Source organism: Cyrtonyx montezumae, unplaced genomic scaffold (assembly GCF_038088225.1).
Source record: "Cyrtonyx montezumae isolate F1298 unplaced genomic scaffold, pur_monq_1.0 scaffold_9, whole genome shotgun sequence".
Taxonomy (NCBI): Eukaryota; Metazoa; Chordata; class Aves; order Galliformes; family Odontophoridae; genus Cyrtonyx; species Cyrtonyx montezumae.
Window position 1 is genome coordinate 10,332,791 of NW_027072100.1, and position 17,767 is coordinate 10,350,557.

A 17,767-nucleotide genomic window follows, 5' to 3' on the forward strand; every position below is an offset into this window, starting at 1 on the left:
GAGGCGGATTGCTGCAGGAAGGAGCCATTGGGGAAAGCAAAGACAAACGCGGCCGGAGGAGCGCTGCGGCAGGAGCTGTCCCGCTGGGGAAGCTCCGCAGCGCTGCTCTGCGGTGAAGCCCGGGCTCTCCCCGGAGCCGACACCGCGGAGGACCGCTGTACTGGAGCATCACCACACCCCACATCTCCTCCAGCGTCAGCTGCTGGTGGCACCGTGCGGCAGAGTGCTTAAGGCACATGTCCTGCAGCACGCGGGCTCCGCCAGCCGCGTGGGATGAGCCCGGAGTGGGTCCCACGTGGACACGGGGGACATTAACGCCGGGTGGGCCGCCCCACGGCGTGGGCTGAGGGTGCGGGTGGCTGTGCACAAATGTCTGGAGAGAGGAATAACACAGCCTCCCCACGCCACGTGCGGATCACGTGCGTAAAAGTTCGCTCTGCCCCAAACCGCCGGAAACGCAAAGAGAGCACCGGGACTGTGGGACCCCCGACCCCAAAAGAGGGGGGGACCCCACAGCGCAGGGCAGCAGGGAGGGAGGGAGGGATCGCCAAGGGTCGTGTCACTCCGGGGAGCCCTGGGCGCGGTGCGGCCGGAGGTAGCACTCCCAAAGGGCTGCTATGAGGAGCAGGAGAGAATTGAAGACGTGTTCGATATGCAACCCAAAAGCAAAAATAACAAGAATGAAGGAAATTAAAGGACTGGCTGTCCTCCGAGGGATGGGCGAGCAGGAAGGAGAAAATGGAGCAGCGAGAGGCAGGGGCAGAGCTGCGGGGGGGAGGGAGGGGGGAAGGGGTGGGCAGGGGGTGCTGACAATGGGACCCCGATCACCTTTCATGGGAGAAAAACGGCAGCGAGCGGTGCATGCCACAGAGCGAGGGCTGCAGCCCCGCACCGCCATGGATGGATGGAGGAGGAGGAGTGGGTGTGTGCCGGGGGGATGGGGGGAGCAGGGAGCTCTGCCTTCCAGCGGCTTCAAGGCTAAATACCTGATTCCTGCATGTAAACAGCTGGTTTCGGTTCTTTTTTGTTTGTTTGTTTTTTGTTTTTTGTTACGACCTGATTGTGGGAAAAGAAGAGAGTTACCTGCAGAGCGCGGCGCTCAGTAGGTAAAGACCAAGTCCGAGATGCTGGACATGAGCCAGTCCCCCGCGATCATCTCCGTCACCTCGGGCGTGCAATAGTCCGGGAACTCGAAGTGCGAGGACGCGCCCCGCGGGAAGAGATCGAGGTCCTTGTCCAGGACGGACCAGTCCAGAGCCCCGCAGGCTGTGCCGCCCTGCGCCCGAGCGGGCAGCACGCCCAGCAGCTCCTCCTCCAGCTCCTCGTCCGAGGAACCCAGGGAGGACGGAGGCGAGCCGGCGGGTGCGGGAGACGGGGACGCGCTCTCCGGGGCCGTCTCGGGGCCGGTGGGGGCCGCGTGCCACGTGGCCGTGCTGGGGCAGTCCTCGGCGGGCGGTTCGGAGGGATGCTGCGCGGTGCCCGGCTCCGGGGGAGGCTTGGAGGGCTGCCGGCGGGCAGCGGGGACGCGGCCCAGCACCGACGGTTTGATCTTCACCGGGAGACGCGGGCGGGCGGTGGCGGTGCCCACTTTGCCCTTTTTCCGAGGGCGGTACTTGTAGTCGGGGTAATCAGCCATGTGCTTGAGGCGCAGGCGCTCGGCCTCCTTCACAAAGGGGATCTTCTCGGAGTCGTGCAGGAGCTGCCAGCGCCGACCCAGGCGCTTGGAGATCTCGGCGTTGTGCATGTCGGGCCACTGGTCCATGATCTTGCGGCGCTCGTGCTGCGACCACACCATGAAGGCGTTCATGGGCCGCTTGATGTGCCCGCTGGGCGTCTTGCACCAGGCGGGCTCCGCGTCGTGGGCGGGCAGCGGAGCGCAGGGCTCCCGCCGCCCCTCCGAGCCCCTTCCCCGCATGGCTCGCTGCACCATCTCGGCCCCCCCGGTGCCCCCCTTACCGCCGCCTCTCCCTCCCCGCCGGCCGCTACGCGCCGCGCCGCGCCGCCCCCATTGTGCGGAACGGGCGGCGGCGGCGGGGCGGGGCGCGGGGGGACGCGGAGGGGCCCGGGGGGGCACGGCTCCGCCGGGGCGGTGGCCGCGGGGCGGCTCCGGTGGGACCTCGGGATGCGGGGGGTCGGGGATGCGCTGCAGCGCTCTGGGGATGCTCTGAGTCCGGGGATGCTCTGGGTCCGTTCGGGTCCGCTCCGCACCGCCTCGGGGATGCGTTCGGTTCCGGGATGCGCTCTTTCCGGGCAGGTTGCGGGTGCGGGGCGGTGCGGGCAGCCCTATAGACGCACGCCCCTTTCGTCCCCCGGTGCCGCTCTTATAACAGCAGCAGCGGCAGCCGCCGCCGCCCCGCCCCGCCCCCGGTAAACACGGCCGCGCCGGTTCTGTCAATGGGAGGCGCCGCCCCCACCCCCCACCCCCCCACCCCTCCACCCCCCGGCCCATTGGGCGCGGAACGGGGGGGATTTTCCCCCGCTGCCAATGGGAGACCACCGGAGTGGGGTTGCTGGAGAGAACGGCACCGAGGCGCGTCCCGGTACCCGCACCCGGGGGGGGTGGGGCGCTCCCCAGCGACCTCCCAGCGCGAGCATCGCAGTGCCCGTGGTACAGCCCACAGCTTCCAGCAGGAGCACCGGGATCCCGCTTCCCTCTTGGGCAATCCCCAGCACCCCCCGTGCCCCATAGAGACATAGGGTCGTTAAGGGTAGAAATACCTCTAAGCTCCCCAAGCCCGACCTCAGTGCCACACCTCCACCGCTCTTGAACACCCCAGGGACGGTGACCCAGCACCTCCCCGTGCCCGTGCCACGAACTGCCTTTACTTTCCGCCGATGGAGACCCCGCGTGCGATACGCGGAGCAGACACTTGTCAGCCCTGGGTGCTGCCCTGAGCACGGCGAGCTCCCTGCAGACAGCACGGTTCCCTTCCGACCTGAGCTCTCCAACCACCCCACGACCCCCGGCAGTGCTTCAATGCCGCGCTCGGATTCCTCCACCCATTCCTCGGCTGTGGATGTGCCCGTCCCCGCAGGGCTAAACACACAACACCGTTCCGGTGTCACCGAATCACGAGCCCGTCCTCAACGCTGACAGTACGGCTGACATTCACATCCCCGGGACGCTGCTCTATCATTCATTCGGTCCTCATCCCTCCCTCCCCATCCCTCCCGTTCCGTCCCATCCCCGCGCAGCGCCAATGGCGGAGCGCCGCGGCGCTGTTGCCCCGGAGACCGCGGGCTGCCCGGCGGGGGCCGCGCCCATTGGCTGAGGCCGCGGGGCGCGCTCCCATTGGCTGCCCGCCGCCGGTTGCCGTGGCAACAGGGGACCGAGCGCGGCGCGCCCCGGCCGCCCCGAGAGCTGCCCGCCACCGGGCCCGGGGCTGCGCGGGGATGGATGCGAGCGGCCCGGTGCAGAGTGCCGTGGGGGAGCTGAAGAGAACAGTAAGCGTTCCGTCCCTGCTGGGTTTGTGGCGCTTGGGGCGTGGCGGTGGTGGAGAGATGGCGTTGGGCTCTATGGGAGAACCCTGAGAGGGTTGGAGGGGGGAGGAGAAGTGCGGGTGGGGACACGGAGGGCTCAGCTCAGCGGCCTTCTCTGAGTCCCCATCTTTGGTGTGCGACTGTTATCGTTGAGTTTAGGATTATGGCACGTGGCAGAAGGCAAAAGCAGAGAGGAAACTTGGAGCCCATGCGTTGACTTTGGCACCAATCGCCAATGGAGTCGAGAAGAAAGGGGAGAAGAACAAGTCAGGTTGGGAGAGATTGCCCTTCTTCACTCGCTGCCCTTCTGCCATTGCACCCTGGTACCACTCGTGCACGAACTCAGTACTTTCTGCTGGGAGACGTTCATCAGAAGCCACAAAAAGTGGCTGAGAATAAAAAGGGAGCGCTGGAAAAGCCCCAGGGATGCTCTGTAGGCTCTGCTCCTGGGCTGTACCCACCAGCTGCCTCTGCTGGGGCTGCAGAAGGTTTCTAATCAGTTGACCTTATTTCCCTCAGCCACACATGATAGGAGGAGTTGGGTGTGAGGCTGTATGTCAGATGCATGGAAACACACCCATGGCTTTTTTGTTGTCTCACCAGCTTCATTTGGGTTGAGTAAAAAAAAGCCCTCGCTGTCGAAGACATCGTCCCAGGAGAGATACAGAACATTTACAGAGAGGAGATCAGTGCCCAAGGAGGCTGAATTAGCTGAAATGTTGGAAGAGAGCAAAATGACCACGGTACATATAACAGATATCCGATGCTGGAATGAGGATAGCAAAATCTATACGGTTACCCAGGTTGCATTTAGGGAGGAAATTCTGTCAGTCTGACTCACTTTGTCAAAATGGCACGTATTTATTTATTAATACACTGGAGGTAATTACGTCGCTCTGCTTGATGCTGGTGCAATCTAACCTTGGTGTTATCTGCTAAGGAAAACTGAATGTAAACCAAGAGATTCCAGGCTATAGCAGGAGAAGGGATGAGGTTCAGGAAACGTGACCTGTTGGAAAAGGTTGTCAATGCCAGAATTTCTTAGTCTTGCAAAGAGAAGGTTGAGGTGGAGGACATGACCACTGATTTTTAGCAGGTAATAGATGGTTATTGATCATCACGCAGCAGGTAGTGAGGAATGTGGAAGCAGGACTGGGCTGGGTGGGAGAAGTGCATTGGGCCCAGCTGGTGAGGGCCTTACATGGGACAGGAGTGTCCTAGGGGTGTCAGATGATAGTGAACAAACTTGGGGCAGGTGGCATTGATAGAATCTGCTGCCCATTAATCCACAAATTTCTATAGCACCTGGTCAAGCTGAAGATCAAAGCCATGGAGGAGTTGAAGCAGTGCAGTGAGCACCTGGCAGAGACCAACTGCTGGCTGATGAAGGACATCCAGCACACTGATAATAGAACTGCCAAGCAAGCCAGGGACTTGCTACATCAGTATGAAGTGTATCAGGTGAGGTTTTAGAGTTGGCCAGCAGCCCTAGTTCAGCAGGACACAAAGCATCTCACTGCTCCTGTTAGGACTCAAGAATGGATGGGCTCTGCATGGTCCCTTCCACTTTCACTGACTGGAATATCCCCAGAGCAAGAGGGTGCTCTCTAATGCCCAGAATTCTGTGAGATGCTCTTGTTTTGTGCCTGTTTTTTAAAGCCACGAGAGCTTCCTGTCCCAAGCAAGAGTAGTCAGCCTTGTAGCAGCCCAAATACATCCCTCTGTGGGGGAGGCTGGCTCCTGGAAGCCCCAAGACAATCTCCAGCATGGATCCCTTGCACAACCTGGCACTATCCACAGTGGCAGATCCATCTGTGCTGCTAGAACAAACAATAGCATGAGAGGAACATTAGGGGTGCTGCATGGGGACATTTCATAGTTCTGGGGAATGATGAGTGTCTGTATTTCTCTGAGCAGATGATCGAGGCAATGACACAGACCATCAGTCAGAACCAGCTGGATATGGCAAGGGCAGAGCTCCAGGAAATGGAAAAAACAATGGAAAAGAATCTGGGAAGTGAGTTGCTCTCATTACTATGAAATATGGTTTATGTAACCATGTTATCTTTGCTTTCGATCTTGTTAGGCCAAAGACACCGCGCTGATGTTATGAATGTCAAACTATTCACTTCCTGAAAATGAATCTCCCAGCTGTTGTATGGGGATAATGCTCCTGTCAGGAGCCCCATGGCACCCATCAGTCTGCATGAGGGGGTGGGGAGTCGCCTCCTTGTCAACTGTTTGCACCACCAGGGCAGGATCTGGTCAAGGTGGTCTGATTTGCAGTGGCCATTCATTCCCACTGCTCGCATGGTATGCAATATCTCTAATCTAGATTATATCCCACATAGTGTATAATCTGGGTCAGGTAAATGTTTGACAGCCTCTGGAACCCCTGAAGTGACATCCTCTGCTTTGGCTTTCAATTAGAGCTACAGCAGCAACTGGATGAAGTCACATCAAAAGTACAGGCTCTCCAGGATGAGCTCAGCATCCTGCGGACCTACACGGAGGGGCATTGTCTAAACCAAGCTATGCAGGTAGTCCTTCTGCTGTCCAACATCCAGAACCTGAAGAAGCAACAGCAAGTGCTGAGATCTCTCCTCCCCTGCAGCATTGCTAGGGAGGAGGGAGAGGGCAGGGGTGGAAGGCATGCAGTGCTTTTCTTAATGCTCTTGTTGTTTCTGTGCACTGCCTCCCACCAATCTCAGGATGAGATAGACGAGACAGAAAAAATGGGAAAGGCCATCCTGGAGGAACTGGAAGAAAAAGCACATCTAGAACAAGAGGAGACATTACAGAAAGTTGTGGAGGTTTGTGGAATTCATGTGATGTCTTGGCAGAGGGGATCAGTTTGTGGGAGCTGTAAGACAAGTCATGGGTTTCTAGACGTTGCCTGTTAGCAATAGCATGATAGCTGGCACACAGAGAATAACAGAGCATTGCTGCTCTGCTCTGGATCCCAAACTGGAGCTGTCTGTCAGCTGGGAGTGCCCATGACAAGAGCTTCTGAGCTGCTGCTGTGCTCTGATGTGATGAAATACTCTCAGGCCTGTTCCTGAGAGTTTGCCATGTGACCCAACATTCACCCTGCTTTATTACATTACTTAGGTAGCTGCCCAGCTGCTTGGGGGTGACACTGCTGAGGCAACACACCTCAGAACAGGAAGAACTCCTTTTGTACAGTCTCTGCTTGCATGATATGCTTAGCACTTTTTCTGGGTTAGCAGCTTGAGAGCACTGAGAAGATATCAATCACCAAGTCCTTTTACAGCTTGCTCTGATGCAGGACTGCTGTCTGCTTTTACAAGTGAATTTGTAAGCACAGATGATACAAGTAACCCAAGCAATATTAATAAGCTTTCCCTGGGAAACTGAACCAGATTTCCCATGCTTCACAGTCCCGTGCTATGATCAGCCCAATGGGATCTCTTTGTAGACCTGGAATCAAAACCTTATTCAAGCAGGAATTATTTCCTTGAAGAATAGTGCATCTGAATGCAGCCAGCATTGGTATCTGACAGTGGCAGGGTGTCATGCTGGTAGTTACTGTGATTTTTTTCTCTTCACCCACACAGGAGGTGTTGCTGCACCAGGATGGGCTGAAGCAGATGGTTATCAACAATCACATTCTTCGACGTGAAATAACAACACAGAGAGAGGTGAGTGGGCTGGGGGAGAGCCAGCACAGCAAGGCAGAGCCAGCCACCCTCAGCCCTTGCCCTTTATGAGGGTTCTGTGTGCTCTGGTGTGGTCTGTTCCTTTCTGCTTTCACTGGAGCCAGTGGGCTGTTATGCTTCCTGAAATGCTGGCTGGACTGCTCACCCTCAGGATGTCCTGCTAGGGAACTTACTTGCACAGGGGATGTTTTCTAGCTCTGCTGTTGGTAAAATCTCTAGAACTTTAATTACTGCTTCTATTGTAGAATAAAGAATTCTTAGAAATGTAATTCATTCAGATTATTAAAGACCTGGAAGAGGAGATCAGCAAGCTGAAAAGAAGTGTCCAGACACTCCGCCAGAGTGCAAGAGACCCAAGAGAGATCATCTTTGCTGACATTTTTCTCCACAGAACGAAGTAAGCCAGAGAATTCCCAGAGAAGTAAGGCTGCCAATGGGCAGGCACAGGCCTTGGGGTAGCACAAGCTGAAACTCTCTGTGGTGCTGAGCCTTAGTGCAACTGCCACAGACACCACTGTCAAACCTACACGCAATCTGGGGCATAAACACAGAGCTTACAGTGGTCCTGCTGGGAAAGGTTGCTGCCAGGTCTCATGTCTTGCCTAATAGCAGCTAGGAACCAGCCAAAATAACAGCAGTGGGCTGTCAGCTTTGGTCACATCTCACCTCTCTTCTAGTCTTCCTTTTGTCCGTCCTGTAAATGGTGATAAGTATTGACTGCAGGAACAGCTGGGAGCAGCAGAGCTTTTCAAGGCCCTCGTGACTACATCGATTCTTACTTTATTGTTCTTTCCTCTCTGTGTTTGGGAAGCAAAACTAAAAGGAGGTGGCCAAGCTCCTGTGGAGTGTCCCTGTCAGGGCAGGACTTATCCATCTCAAGCCATTTTGCTGGTTGTGTGAAATGGCACAAGCACTCCGTGGGAACAAAGATGGGCAGCAATTTCCCTCATATGTAAAAAAAATGTCTGAGGCATTCACTGGCAGCAAAAAAGGCAACACTTTTGTTTTTCCCAGTGCTCTTCCTCTGCCCTCGTTCGTTGGTAGCTGATCACTTGCAGGATGGAGGCTGCGGTGAATCTCCACTGCCTCCTACCAGTGTGCACTGTGTTTATACTGGATATTAAAGTTATGAAGGGCAAGGAGAATCCTTGCTGTTTGTTTATGGGGAGAAGGCTCTGCCAAATGGCTCATGGGACCTCGGGGCTATCCTCTCCAGGGCTAAGGGACAGGCTGGCCAAGTCTGAAGGCTGAGGTATACCAGCAGCCCGTTGTGACAAGTTATTTTCCACCATAGCCACACCAAAGTGGAGCCTGATGTGCACCTTGTCCCACAGTGCTGGGGGTCCTGCCCAGAGCACAAACAATTTAGAGCCACTGAGTGGCTCTAAATCTTGACTGCGACTTAGCCTGAAAGCTGCAGCAGTGTGCAGAGCTGTGTGCACTCCTATGTTGATTTGCAGCAACCGTACACATCGCTCACAGCACAGAGGTACCTGTCCAGAGAGGCTTTCCTCCCCGGTGAGTGCTGCCACTGCAGCTGCAGGCCAGCACCTCACACACACACATTGTGAAAACACAGTCCCTGCAATGGGCAGATGCTCACCCAGCAAGCTGCAAAGAGCAGAAGGGCTGGATCTCCTGCATGGGGCTCTAACAGCAGGCCAGGTGTGGCTGCAGAGCTGCAGAGTGGGAGCTGAAGCAGGAGGAAAGCTGCAACGGGTCTGGAGGCCGTGGGAGGGGCGAGTGGCTGCGTGATGGATTAGCACGACTTCATCTTTTTTTTTTTTTTTCTGATAAAAGAATAATAAAAAAAAAGGGAATTCATTAGCCTCGACAGCTGGTGGGGCTGGGGTTACTGAGGGAGGCTGGGAGAAAAGTTAAAAATAGCAGGAAGGCCCAAGTGGAAAGTTTGTGTAATATCACAAGTCAGGCATTCGGTGCTTACCCGCCCTGACAGGCAGCTCTCCGTGCCAGAGCCCTCTCCTCCATCTCTGCTGATTCCCACTGACCTCCCTGCAACTTTTCACACGACTCCACCAGCCATTCCTGTTCCCAGTTAACCCTTTGGTTCCAGACATTGGCTTTGCCTCTCGACGCTCAGCCTGGATGTGCAAAAGCACACAGCAGCACAGGACTGCTGCTGGCTCTGCTTGGGTTCCCCGTGAAGCCCCGAGGAGCTGGAAGCCCCCACGTACCCACTTGTGTCTGTGTTTCAGCTTTCCCTCTTTAAAAACCCCCTTCCTTCAAGGGACCCCAGGTGGGTTTTGCTAGCAGCCTGCAGTTGGAGGCACTCTTGGCACGGTCTGGCCTGGCGCACACACAGATGAGCACACCTCTGAGCAAGCCCAGCTTGCCGTGTTTGTCCTTTCTGTGCGAGAAAGCAGATGTAACCGGCCGCTCTGATGTGCTTTCTCTGCTTTTGTTTGTCTTTTGGGATTGACAGCGGGGCAGCTGATTTTGTTCTTCTCCCTCGGAGTCCCGCAGCCTGCCCAGGGTTTGCAGGGAAGTTGGGCTGCACTCTGCTTCACGCTGAGCAAGGGCTGCGCCCCAGAACCGTGCATCAACTTTTAAAGAGCTTTTGTCCGCCGCTCCCCCATCACGGCTGCCGATTCCTGCCCTTTCCTTTGTCCCTCGTACCTCTCCTCTCTGTTCAGGTGCACTCCAGACACAGAGGTGGTCCTCCGCATCCCCGCGGAGGAGACGCGGCGTCCCCGGTGCCCGCAGCGCTCGGATGAAGTGCCGACCCACGCAGCCCTCCCTTCCCCGGCAGCGCTCCCTCCTCCCAGCCCCGCTCAGCCGCTGTGAGGACTCAGCCATGAGGTGCGGGGGGGTCCCTCGTGGTACGGCTGTTGTAAGAAGCGCGATGAAAGCCCCTTGCTATGGCTCCCTGTGCCACCTGACCTCACACCCGCAGCATCACCTGTCCCCGCTGTGACACCGCGGTGGCCAAAGCCGGACCGGGACGCTCCGTTGCGGTGCCCTTGGGGCGTCCCAGGGCCGCCCCCGACGCCCGGAGGTGAGCACATGGCAGCGTGGACCGGGCTGACGTCCCGGACCGGAGCTTTTGTGAGACAGAGCCCGCTCACGGGTTCAAATAAAAACAGCCGTGTTCAAAACGCTCCTCCGCCCCGCGCTGTCCGTTATCGGCTCTGGAGCCGGCGCTGCCAAACAGGGGCATCGCAGCCCCGCCGGTCCCAGGCACGCCGCCCCTCCGGGCAGCACCGGGCACGGCTCGGCTCGGCTCGGCTCGCTCCTTACTTGGCGAAGCCGCCGCGAGATGGAGCCGGGCGGGGCCGGGCGGGGGGCGCGGGGGTCCGGCCCCACGCGGGACGGGAGCGTGGCTGAACCCCCGACCGGCCCAGCGCTGCCCCGGCCACGGCACCCGGGGCGGGAGGGGCGGGAGCGGGCTGCCGGGGAGCCCTAGGGGAGGAGGTGCCCAAGGGGGGAATCTCACCGAGCACCGGTACCGGAGGCACCGGGAGCCCCGCGGGAGCCTCGGGGACCGGACGGAGCCCCGGGGGAGCGCGGAGCCGGGCGGCGGGGGCCGCTGCGGCCGGGGGGGGGATCGGGCACGGGAGCGGGGGAGGGACCGGCAGCGGCGGGGGGCTCCACCTCCCGGGCTTTAAAGCCTCGCAGCTCCGGGGCTGGGCGGCGGACATCAGCCCGACCCGGGGAGAGTTTGAGTTGCTCGGAGCGGGACCGTCGTGGCCGTGCTCGTGGCCTCGGGGCTGCACGGCCTGGGGGGCTGCAAGGAAACGGGTCCCATCGGGGCCGCCTCTCCGAGCCCTGCTGCCCGCTGAGCCCCAGATGACCCTGAACACGCAGCCCGGGAACAAGAGCCCGCTGCGGAGGAGGGCCAGCACTCCTCTGCCGCGGGTACCGGGTGCCACACTGCGGGCTGAGCTCGGCCACCCCCAGCTCGGGCAGACCTCGTCCGAACCGGGTGCCAGAGCCACAGCTCCGCGGGGCAGTTGGTCCTCCGAGTCCTCGGCCTCCTCCAGCTGCTGGGAGCACCGTGTAGTGCTGCTGGGAGACCCCGGCGTGGGCAAGACCAGCCTGGCCAATGCCTTCGCTGGCATCCAGGAGCGGGACCCGCTGGAGCGGCGTGGAGGTGGGTGCTGCGTGGCTGGCGGGGGTCATTCTCCAACAGTGTCACTCCCTACGGGGCCAGGAGGAGGTAGTGGGGTGCGTTCAGGTGCAACGTGCACCCCGTGCTTGGACAGAGCTGTGAGCAGTGCAGACGGGAGCGTGTTGGGGAGGGGGGACCACGGCTGGGTCTCGGCTGCACCAACCGAGCTCTCTCGGTGTTTTGCAGAAGCCGCCTATGAACGCACGCTGCTGGTGGATGGCGAGGAGACCACGCTGCTGGTGATGGACACCTGGGAGCCGGAGCGGAGGGTACATGGGGCTGTGAACCCGGGCTGGGTGCTACATGAGCCCCAGCTGCCGGCAGGGCTGGGGGTGCTGAGGAATGATGAAGCCTGAGGTCAGAGCTCTGGCCTGGGGCAGTCTCTCTGGCATTCTTGGCTTGCTGTGCTGAAGGCTGAGAGGTGCCCAGCGTGTCTCACCCACTCTGATGGGGCTCCTACCGCAAGGCCCTGTCAATGCAGGAGAAGCCTTGCGAGGCAGGAGCTGTGTGGGTGTCCCTCACCCCATGTGGGTGCCCCTTGCAGGGACAAAGGGGCTGTAGGACAGAGCGTGGTGCGAGCCAGTGGTTTGGGAGCGGGGCTGAAAGGAGCAAATCCACGTGAGGTGGTGCTGGCAGCCAGGGCACGTGCTCTCAGCAGAGCTGTGGCTCCAAGAACCTGGCATGGGGCACTCCCTCTGTCTCATGCAGTGGAGGCTTCTTTCTGCCAGAAATCCTCCCCCCCATGCCACCCTCCCCCATAGCTGTGCTGGGGTTACATGGATGCCATGGTGGGTCCCTGGGAACAAGGATGGAGCTGGCTCCTCGGCTGCATGCAGACACAGCAACACCGTGGGCTGGGGCTGCATTCTGTACGAATGCCCATGCTGTCCGGAGCTGCTGTGGCACTGCATTGCCCTGAGAACAGTCATGGTTGCATAATTCCACTTTGCCCAGCCAGGAGCAGTGCGTGGCTCACGATGCTGTGCCCACCACACTGGCATTATGTGGCCAAAAGCAGCTGTGGGAGTGGCTCTGTCCCCACACTGAGCCCACAGCCCTGTTTTTTGCTGATAGAGGAGGAAAATGAAACGTGAACTAGGAGCTGTGTTTTGCTGATGGAGCCATGCCTGCTGGTGGGGCACGCTGGCAGGTCCCCGACACTGTGCCGGGTGAACCCCAGGAGGCACTGGGGATGCCACCAGCCCTTGCAGTGCGGTGATGTGCCACTCCCCGTGTGCTGGCAGGGTGAGGAGAGCTGGCGCCGCAGCCAGTGCCTGCAGGTGGGCAATGCATACATCATTGTCTACTCCATCATGGACCGCAGCAGCTTCGAGAGCGCCTCGGAGCTGCGCATCCATCTGCGCCGCGCACGGCAGGCCGAGGACATCCCCATCATCCTAGTGGGGAACAAATCCGACCTGGTGCGCTGCCGCGAGGTCTCTGTTGAAGGTGAGCGTGTCCGTGTCCTCATGTCTGTCCCCTTGTCCCACGCTACGGCTCCTGCCACGTCCCTTGGAGCAGAGGGTGCCAGCGGGGCCGTGCCCCCTCCCTGCCCTTCCCTTGCAGAGGGCCGTGCCTGTGCCGTGGTTTTCGACTGCAAGTTCATCGAGACATCGGCGGCTCTGCAGCACAACGTGGCTGAGCTCTTCGAGGGGGTGGTGCGGCAGCTGCGCCTGCGCCGTGAGGGCAGAGAGCCCACGTCCAGCCACCGGCGCAAGGAGAGCCTCACCAAGAGGGCCCGGCGCGTCCTCGACAGGCTGGTGGCTAGGAACAGCAGCAAGGTGGCCCTCAAAGCCCGCTCCAAGTCGTGCCATGACCTGTCCGTGCTCTGAGAGCCGCCGCGAGCCCATCCCGCTGGACTTGGAGGCTGGGGACTGCCCTCTGCCATCAGCATGGGTGGCAGCAGCATGGTGCCAGCACGGCACAAATGGGCCGGAGCAATGCTGAGGACGTGGAGCTGCTGAGGGACACGCAGGGCGCCCCGGATCCGGCTGCTTCCCCTCTGGAAAGGGGGATGAATGGGGCTGGGTCCCCTGAACTGCATGCGTGGGGTGGGTATCAAGGTGTCTGCTTGGCTCCTGGGAGGCTGGAGGTGAGGATGCAGTCCTGCAGGGATGCCAGCAGTGGGGCTGGTGCTGCTCGTGGCTCCCATCCTTCACAGGACAGCAGGGAGCAGCGGGTGCCCACCTGAAGGACAGGAGCCTGGCAGGGAGAGGGGCTGAGGGAGCCCTGGCAACATCGTCTGGCACCCCCAGCCCCATCTCCCTGGAACCAGTGTTTGCCTGAGGTTTTTCTGCTGTCTCTGTATCGGTGCAATGGGGAAACCCCTCAATCCACAGAATAAACCACGTCTGGGGCATGCTAATCTCTGCTGGGTCCCTGCCATGGGGAGCTGGGTTCCTTGGCCAGGGCAGAGGGTCTGCTGCAGCCAGACTACATCAGCTCCAGCTTCATCAGCCCAAAAACTCCAGGGCAGGGGCAGCCTTAACCTCTGGCCTCTTTTCTTTAGCCACCCTTGGCCAAAGCCTTGGTTCCTTACCCAGTGGTCACAGCATCATCCCCTGCAATGGCACAAGCCCTCTGCACCTCTTCCTCCACAGAAAAGCCTCTGGGAAGAGCTCAGCACCACCTCCAGTTGCTACAGTGCAGATTTAAAGCCTCCATGCAGGATTTGGGCCCCCATGGGAGGCACAGACTGGGCCAGGAGCCAGCCTCTGGGTGCCCTGGGAAGGGGCAGCGGCAGAAGGAAAGGACGTGCCGGGCTGCAGCGAGCAGCAAGTGACCCCAGGCACACAGGAAGGTGACACCGGGGCCATGTGGGTTCTGCCAGTTGTTTTTAGGCTGCGCTGCTGGCGAGTGGCTGGGCTGTGGCAGGGGAGCCTGCTTGGCAGGCCTGGGCCGAGTGCCAGGGGGGCTGCACGGTGCCCACTTGCCCTGCACAGGTCAGGAGTTTCCATTTGCTCCACATCCTGAGCATGAGGAGCTACCAGAAGCCAATGGGAGCCCAAAGGGATGTTTCCCCATCTCTGCTGAAAGCCGGGCTCTCCTGCATCACTCTGTGCTCCCCGACCTGTCGGTGTTTGCAGCGTTGCTGATCTCTCCTTGTTGCTGCTTTGGCTCTGGGTGCTGCTCCGTGCCCTAGTTCCTGGATGTCCTGCTGGATGTGATGCTGCGAGCCTGTCCTGCAGCTGTGGCCAATGCTTCCCTGTGGTGGGAGGCGGGGGGGGGGAGAGTTGGGGGGGGCAGCGGGATGGAAACTTGGCAGCCAGCAGCGAGGGGAGTGGAAAGAATGAGCTCAAACACAGAAAAATGCGGCCGTGCAGGAGGGTGGTGGGGGGGGGGGGCTGCGGAGAGGCACTGGGAAAGGGAAGGAGGGAGGGAGGAAGTGCTGCTGAGGGGGGGAGGCTGTCTGCAGCTCCCAGCCGGGCTCTCACCTGGGCCAGGTATGGCCAGGGCTCGGCAGTGCTAAGAAGTGCTCTTGGGACTGCCACATCCCAGCACCATCCATCCCTGCACAGCCACTGTTCCCAGTGCGATCTCCCCCAGTCCCAGCTGCTCCTGGGAGCCTTCCCCCCACTGCCACCTGGCAGAGCCATCAGCTCCAGCATGTGCCTTTCTGGGATGAAGGACTCTACTGGTGGCACACTGCTGTGGTGGGATGCCAGCCTGCAGGCAGGGCAGCTCCTGCACCAGTCCCCCCCAGTGCCCAGCCACCACCCTTTTGGCTTTGTCAATCCCTTGTCTTTCCAGTGTGCTGGAGGGGGCTCTGCCACCTCTGATGTTTTAGGACCAAGGCCCTGCACTAGAGGCAGTTCCCCCCCTACTGTCCCCATTCACTGGCACCCCAAGGAACGAGGCTGCAGCCCGCCCAGTGTGGGACGAGTTAAGGCTGGCTCACTGCACCACAGCACATCTTCCCATGGGGAGCAGCCAAGCAAAGCACAGGGGAGAAGGATAACCACTTCCCTGCACCACAGAGCAGGGAAAAAAAAGCAGGAAAGCCCCATGGCCACTGGCTGGGGAGCAGTCCCTTGGATAAACCCCCTAATATAGCCCTGAGACCCTGGCCCAGCACCAGAGCAAGGGCACCCAGCGGGGAGCTGGGGCATCCTCACACCCACTGGGCCTCTTCAGAGAAGGGCTGTAAAGGTCTTTTGAAGGGTTTTTTGATAAAAGGCTCAGCAGCAGAACACGCAAGAGCGTTAGCATTTCTGCTGCTATTTTGGGTGCTGGTCGAACAGCACGCGCTGGAAGGACGGGAGAGGATCGCAGCCCTGCGGCCTGCACTCCGGGCTCTCCCCAGGCTTGCAGCCTGCCCTGAGAGCACAAGCAGAGGTTTTCCTGCAAAAAGGAGAATGCAGAAGGTTTGGCAGCCCGCTCACAGCACACAGGCCTGTGAGAAACCAGACCCAGAGAAATACCGTCGCCTGCAGGCACTGATTCGGGGGTGAGGGGGCACCCAGAGACATCATTTTACAGTCACCTGGGGTCTGACTGTCCTTGCTGTGCTGTGCCATAGGGTGGGGTGCTGTGTGCTGCCGACCTCACTGCCTGTCCCTTTTCTTTGTGGGAGAATTGGTTGTCCATGAGGACAGTGTCCAGGCAGGAGGCCAGCCCTGGAGAAAGGCGCATCGGCGCTCCCGAGAGGGCTTTTCATCCACCCACTGCCTGAAACACGAAACTATGAATCATCCCAGGTCCTGAAATAGATTATTTTTCTTTTCTTTTTCTTTTCTTTTCTTTTCTTTTCTTTTCTTTTCTTTTCTTTTCTTTTCTTTTCTTTTCTTTTCTTTTCTTTTCTTTTCTTTTCTTTTCTTTTCTTTTCTTTTCTTTTCTTTTCTCTTTTCCTCTTTTTGAAGAAGAGAAACATATTGGGAAAAAAAAAAAGATAGAATAAAGAATGTAACACATGCCTTTTGTCCCTGCTGTGTGCTGCTCCCTGCCTGTGGTTCAGCTCTGGCCCAGTCCCCTGTGAACCCCAAACCAGACCCTGGGGAGAGGAAGTGGGACGACAGCAGCATCACGGAGGCTGGAGTACACTACAGGTTTGGGAGTCTGATTTCACCCCATAGCAATGTGTAGTGCTGGTTTATGTTGGGTGAATCCTCCTTTTCCACAACAGGAGGACAGAGGTGATTTCCCTGCTGGCAGCAGAGGATCTCCTCCTGCTGAAAGGCAGGGGCAGCTCCTGCTGAGCTCCACTGAATCACGAGCCTTTGCTTTTTGGGCTTTGCTGCTAGATAGAAAGGATAGATAGCACAGATAAATCCATTCTTATCAGGCCTGAGATCCAGATTAAACAGCTGCCAAGCCAGGGTTGTAGTGATGGGTTTGGGCAGCACCAGGTACCATGGGACATGCCAGCTATGGAGAGGAGGATGCAATGGCACTGAGGAGGACAAGGTGGCTTGGTGACACGGCCAGGCTGCCAGCAGCTCAGATGGAGGGAATGTTCACAAGGAAAACACGTGTTTTGGCCAGTTTTCCATCAGAGCTCTGGCCCTTGTCCAGCAGCACAGAAAGTTTGCTTTCACTGACGAGGCATTCCTGTAAGAGAAGTCATTTGCTGAGCACAGCCACAGGTGGGCTGAGGGTGTGCAGGGGGACCATGCAGCAGGACAGAGCACACGACCAGCCCAGGGCTGGAGGAGAAGCTCAGGACACCCTGACCCAGCTCACATGTGGTACAGGCTCAGCCCCATCCTGCGTCCCATTCTCTGCCTCCCTTCAAAAAATGCTGTCCATACTTAGGCAGCCGCCACCGAGTTCCCCTTGCAGGCAGAATGTCAGCACGGATCCTCGCAGTGGGGTAAACATGCCCGAGCTGACACAGCGCAGTGTCCCTGCACTGCAATCCATCAGCAGGTCCGGCCTCGTGCCACAGCATCAGCAGCCATTGGGCATCCCGAGTTGGAAGGGGTCCACGAGGATCATTGGATCTAAATCCTCCATCCTTCCCACCTCGTGCTGATCTGCTCCTTCTGCCAGGAGGGCACTGGGATCCCTGCAGCACCAAACCACCTCACATCCCTCCCCTTCCTCTCCATCCCTCCGAGCTTCTATGCTGTGCCTCCCCAGCCAGGAGGCAAACCCTCCCCCTGAGCACCCCACGCTGTCCCGTGCCTTCCAGGACCTGGGTACTGGCACCAGGATCACAGAATCACTGAATCACAGAATCGTAGGGGTTAGAAGGGACCTCTAGAGATCATCGAGTCCAACCCCCCTGCCAAAACAGGTTCCCTACACCATGTCGCACAGGTAGGTGTCCAGGTGGGTCTTGAATACCTCCAGAGAAGGAGATTTCACAACCCCGCTGTGCAGCCTGTGCCAGTGCTCCATCACCCTCACCGTAAAGAAGTTCTTGCACCCATTCATTAAGAACCTCCTGTGCTGCAGTTTCTGGCCATTTCCCCTTGTCCTGTCTCCACACACTGCTGAAAAATGTCTGGCCTCACCACTTTGTCCCCCTGCACCTCAG

The 17,767-nt window shown here is 58.9% G+C and overlaps 3 protein-coding genes across 3 annotated transcripts; 2 read left to right on the forward strand and 1 right to left on the reverse strand.

Moving 5' to 3' along the window:
• Positions 1-1,099: 1,099 nt before the first annotated feature.
• SOX12 (SRY-box transcription factor 12) lies at positions 1,100-1,930 on the reverse strand. The gene has a single exon (XM_065754370.1). The coding sequence runs from the start codon at positions 1,928-1,930 to the stop codon at positions 1,100-1,102; it is 831 nt and encodes a 276-aa protein (XP_065610442.1).
• A 1,463-nt stretch (positions 1,931-3,393) lies between these two features.
• On the forward strand, positions 3,394-10,026 carry CUNH20orf96 (chromosome unknown C20orf96 homolog). The gene is made up of 10 exons (XM_065754495.1): positions 3,394-3,444; positions 3,640-3,751; positions 4,084-4,223; positions 4,783-4,941; positions 5,398-5,497; positions 5,911-6,068; positions 6,192-6,293; positions 7,059-7,142; positions 7,439-7,557; positions 9,815-10,026. Exons 1-10 carry the CDS (start codon positions 3,394-3,396, stop codon positions 9,963-9,965), a joined length of 1,176 nt encoding a protein of 391 aa, XP_065610567.1. The 3' UTR covers positions 9,966-10,026.
• Positions 10,027-10,794: 768 nt separating this feature from the next.
• REM1 (RRAD and GEM like GTPase 1) lies at positions 10,795-13,671 on the forward strand. The gene is made up of 4 exons (XM_065754243.1): positions 10,795-11,271; positions 11,476-11,558; positions 12,534-12,738; positions 12,856-13,671. Exons 1-4 carry the CDS (start codon positions 10,968-10,970, stop codon positions 13,119-13,121), a joined length of 858 nt encoding a protein of 285 aa, XP_065610315.1. The 5' UTR covers positions 10,795-10,967; the 3' UTR covers positions 13,122-13,671.
• The last annotated feature ends 4,096 nt before the right edge of the window (positions 13,672-17,767 follow it).

Bases quoted from the DNA above. Each gene is read 5' to 3' on its own strand.
- REM1 (XM_065754243.1), top strand. From the start codon at position 10,968: ATGACCCTGAACACGCAGCCCGGGAACAAGAGCCCGCTGCGGAGGAGG. The intron at 11,272-11,475 runs GTGGGTGCTGCG...GGTGTTTTGCAG, and splicing joins CCCGCTGGAGCGGCGTGGAG to AAGCCGCCTATGAACGCACG. The intron at 12,739-12,855 runs GTGAGCGTGTCC...CTTCCCTTGCAG, and splicing joins CCGCGAGGTCTCTGTTGAAG to AGGGCCGTGCCTGTGCCGTG.
- SOX12 (XM_065754370.1), bottom strand. From the start codon at position 1,930: ATGGTGCAGCGAGCCATGCGGGGAAGGGGCTCGGAGGGGCGGCGGGAG.
- CUNH20orf96 (XM_065754495.1), top strand. From the start codon at position 3,394: ATGGATGCGAGCGGCCCGGTGCAGAGTGCCGTGGGGGAGCTGAAGAGA. The intron at 6,069-6,191 runs GTGCTGAGATCT...CACCAATCTCAG, and splicing joins ACCTGAAGAAGCAACAGCAA to GATGAGATAGACGAGACAGA. The intron at 6,294-7,058 runs GTTTGTGGAATT...TCACCCACACAG, and splicing joins CATTACAGAAAGTTGTGGAG to GAGGTGTTGCTGCACCAGGA.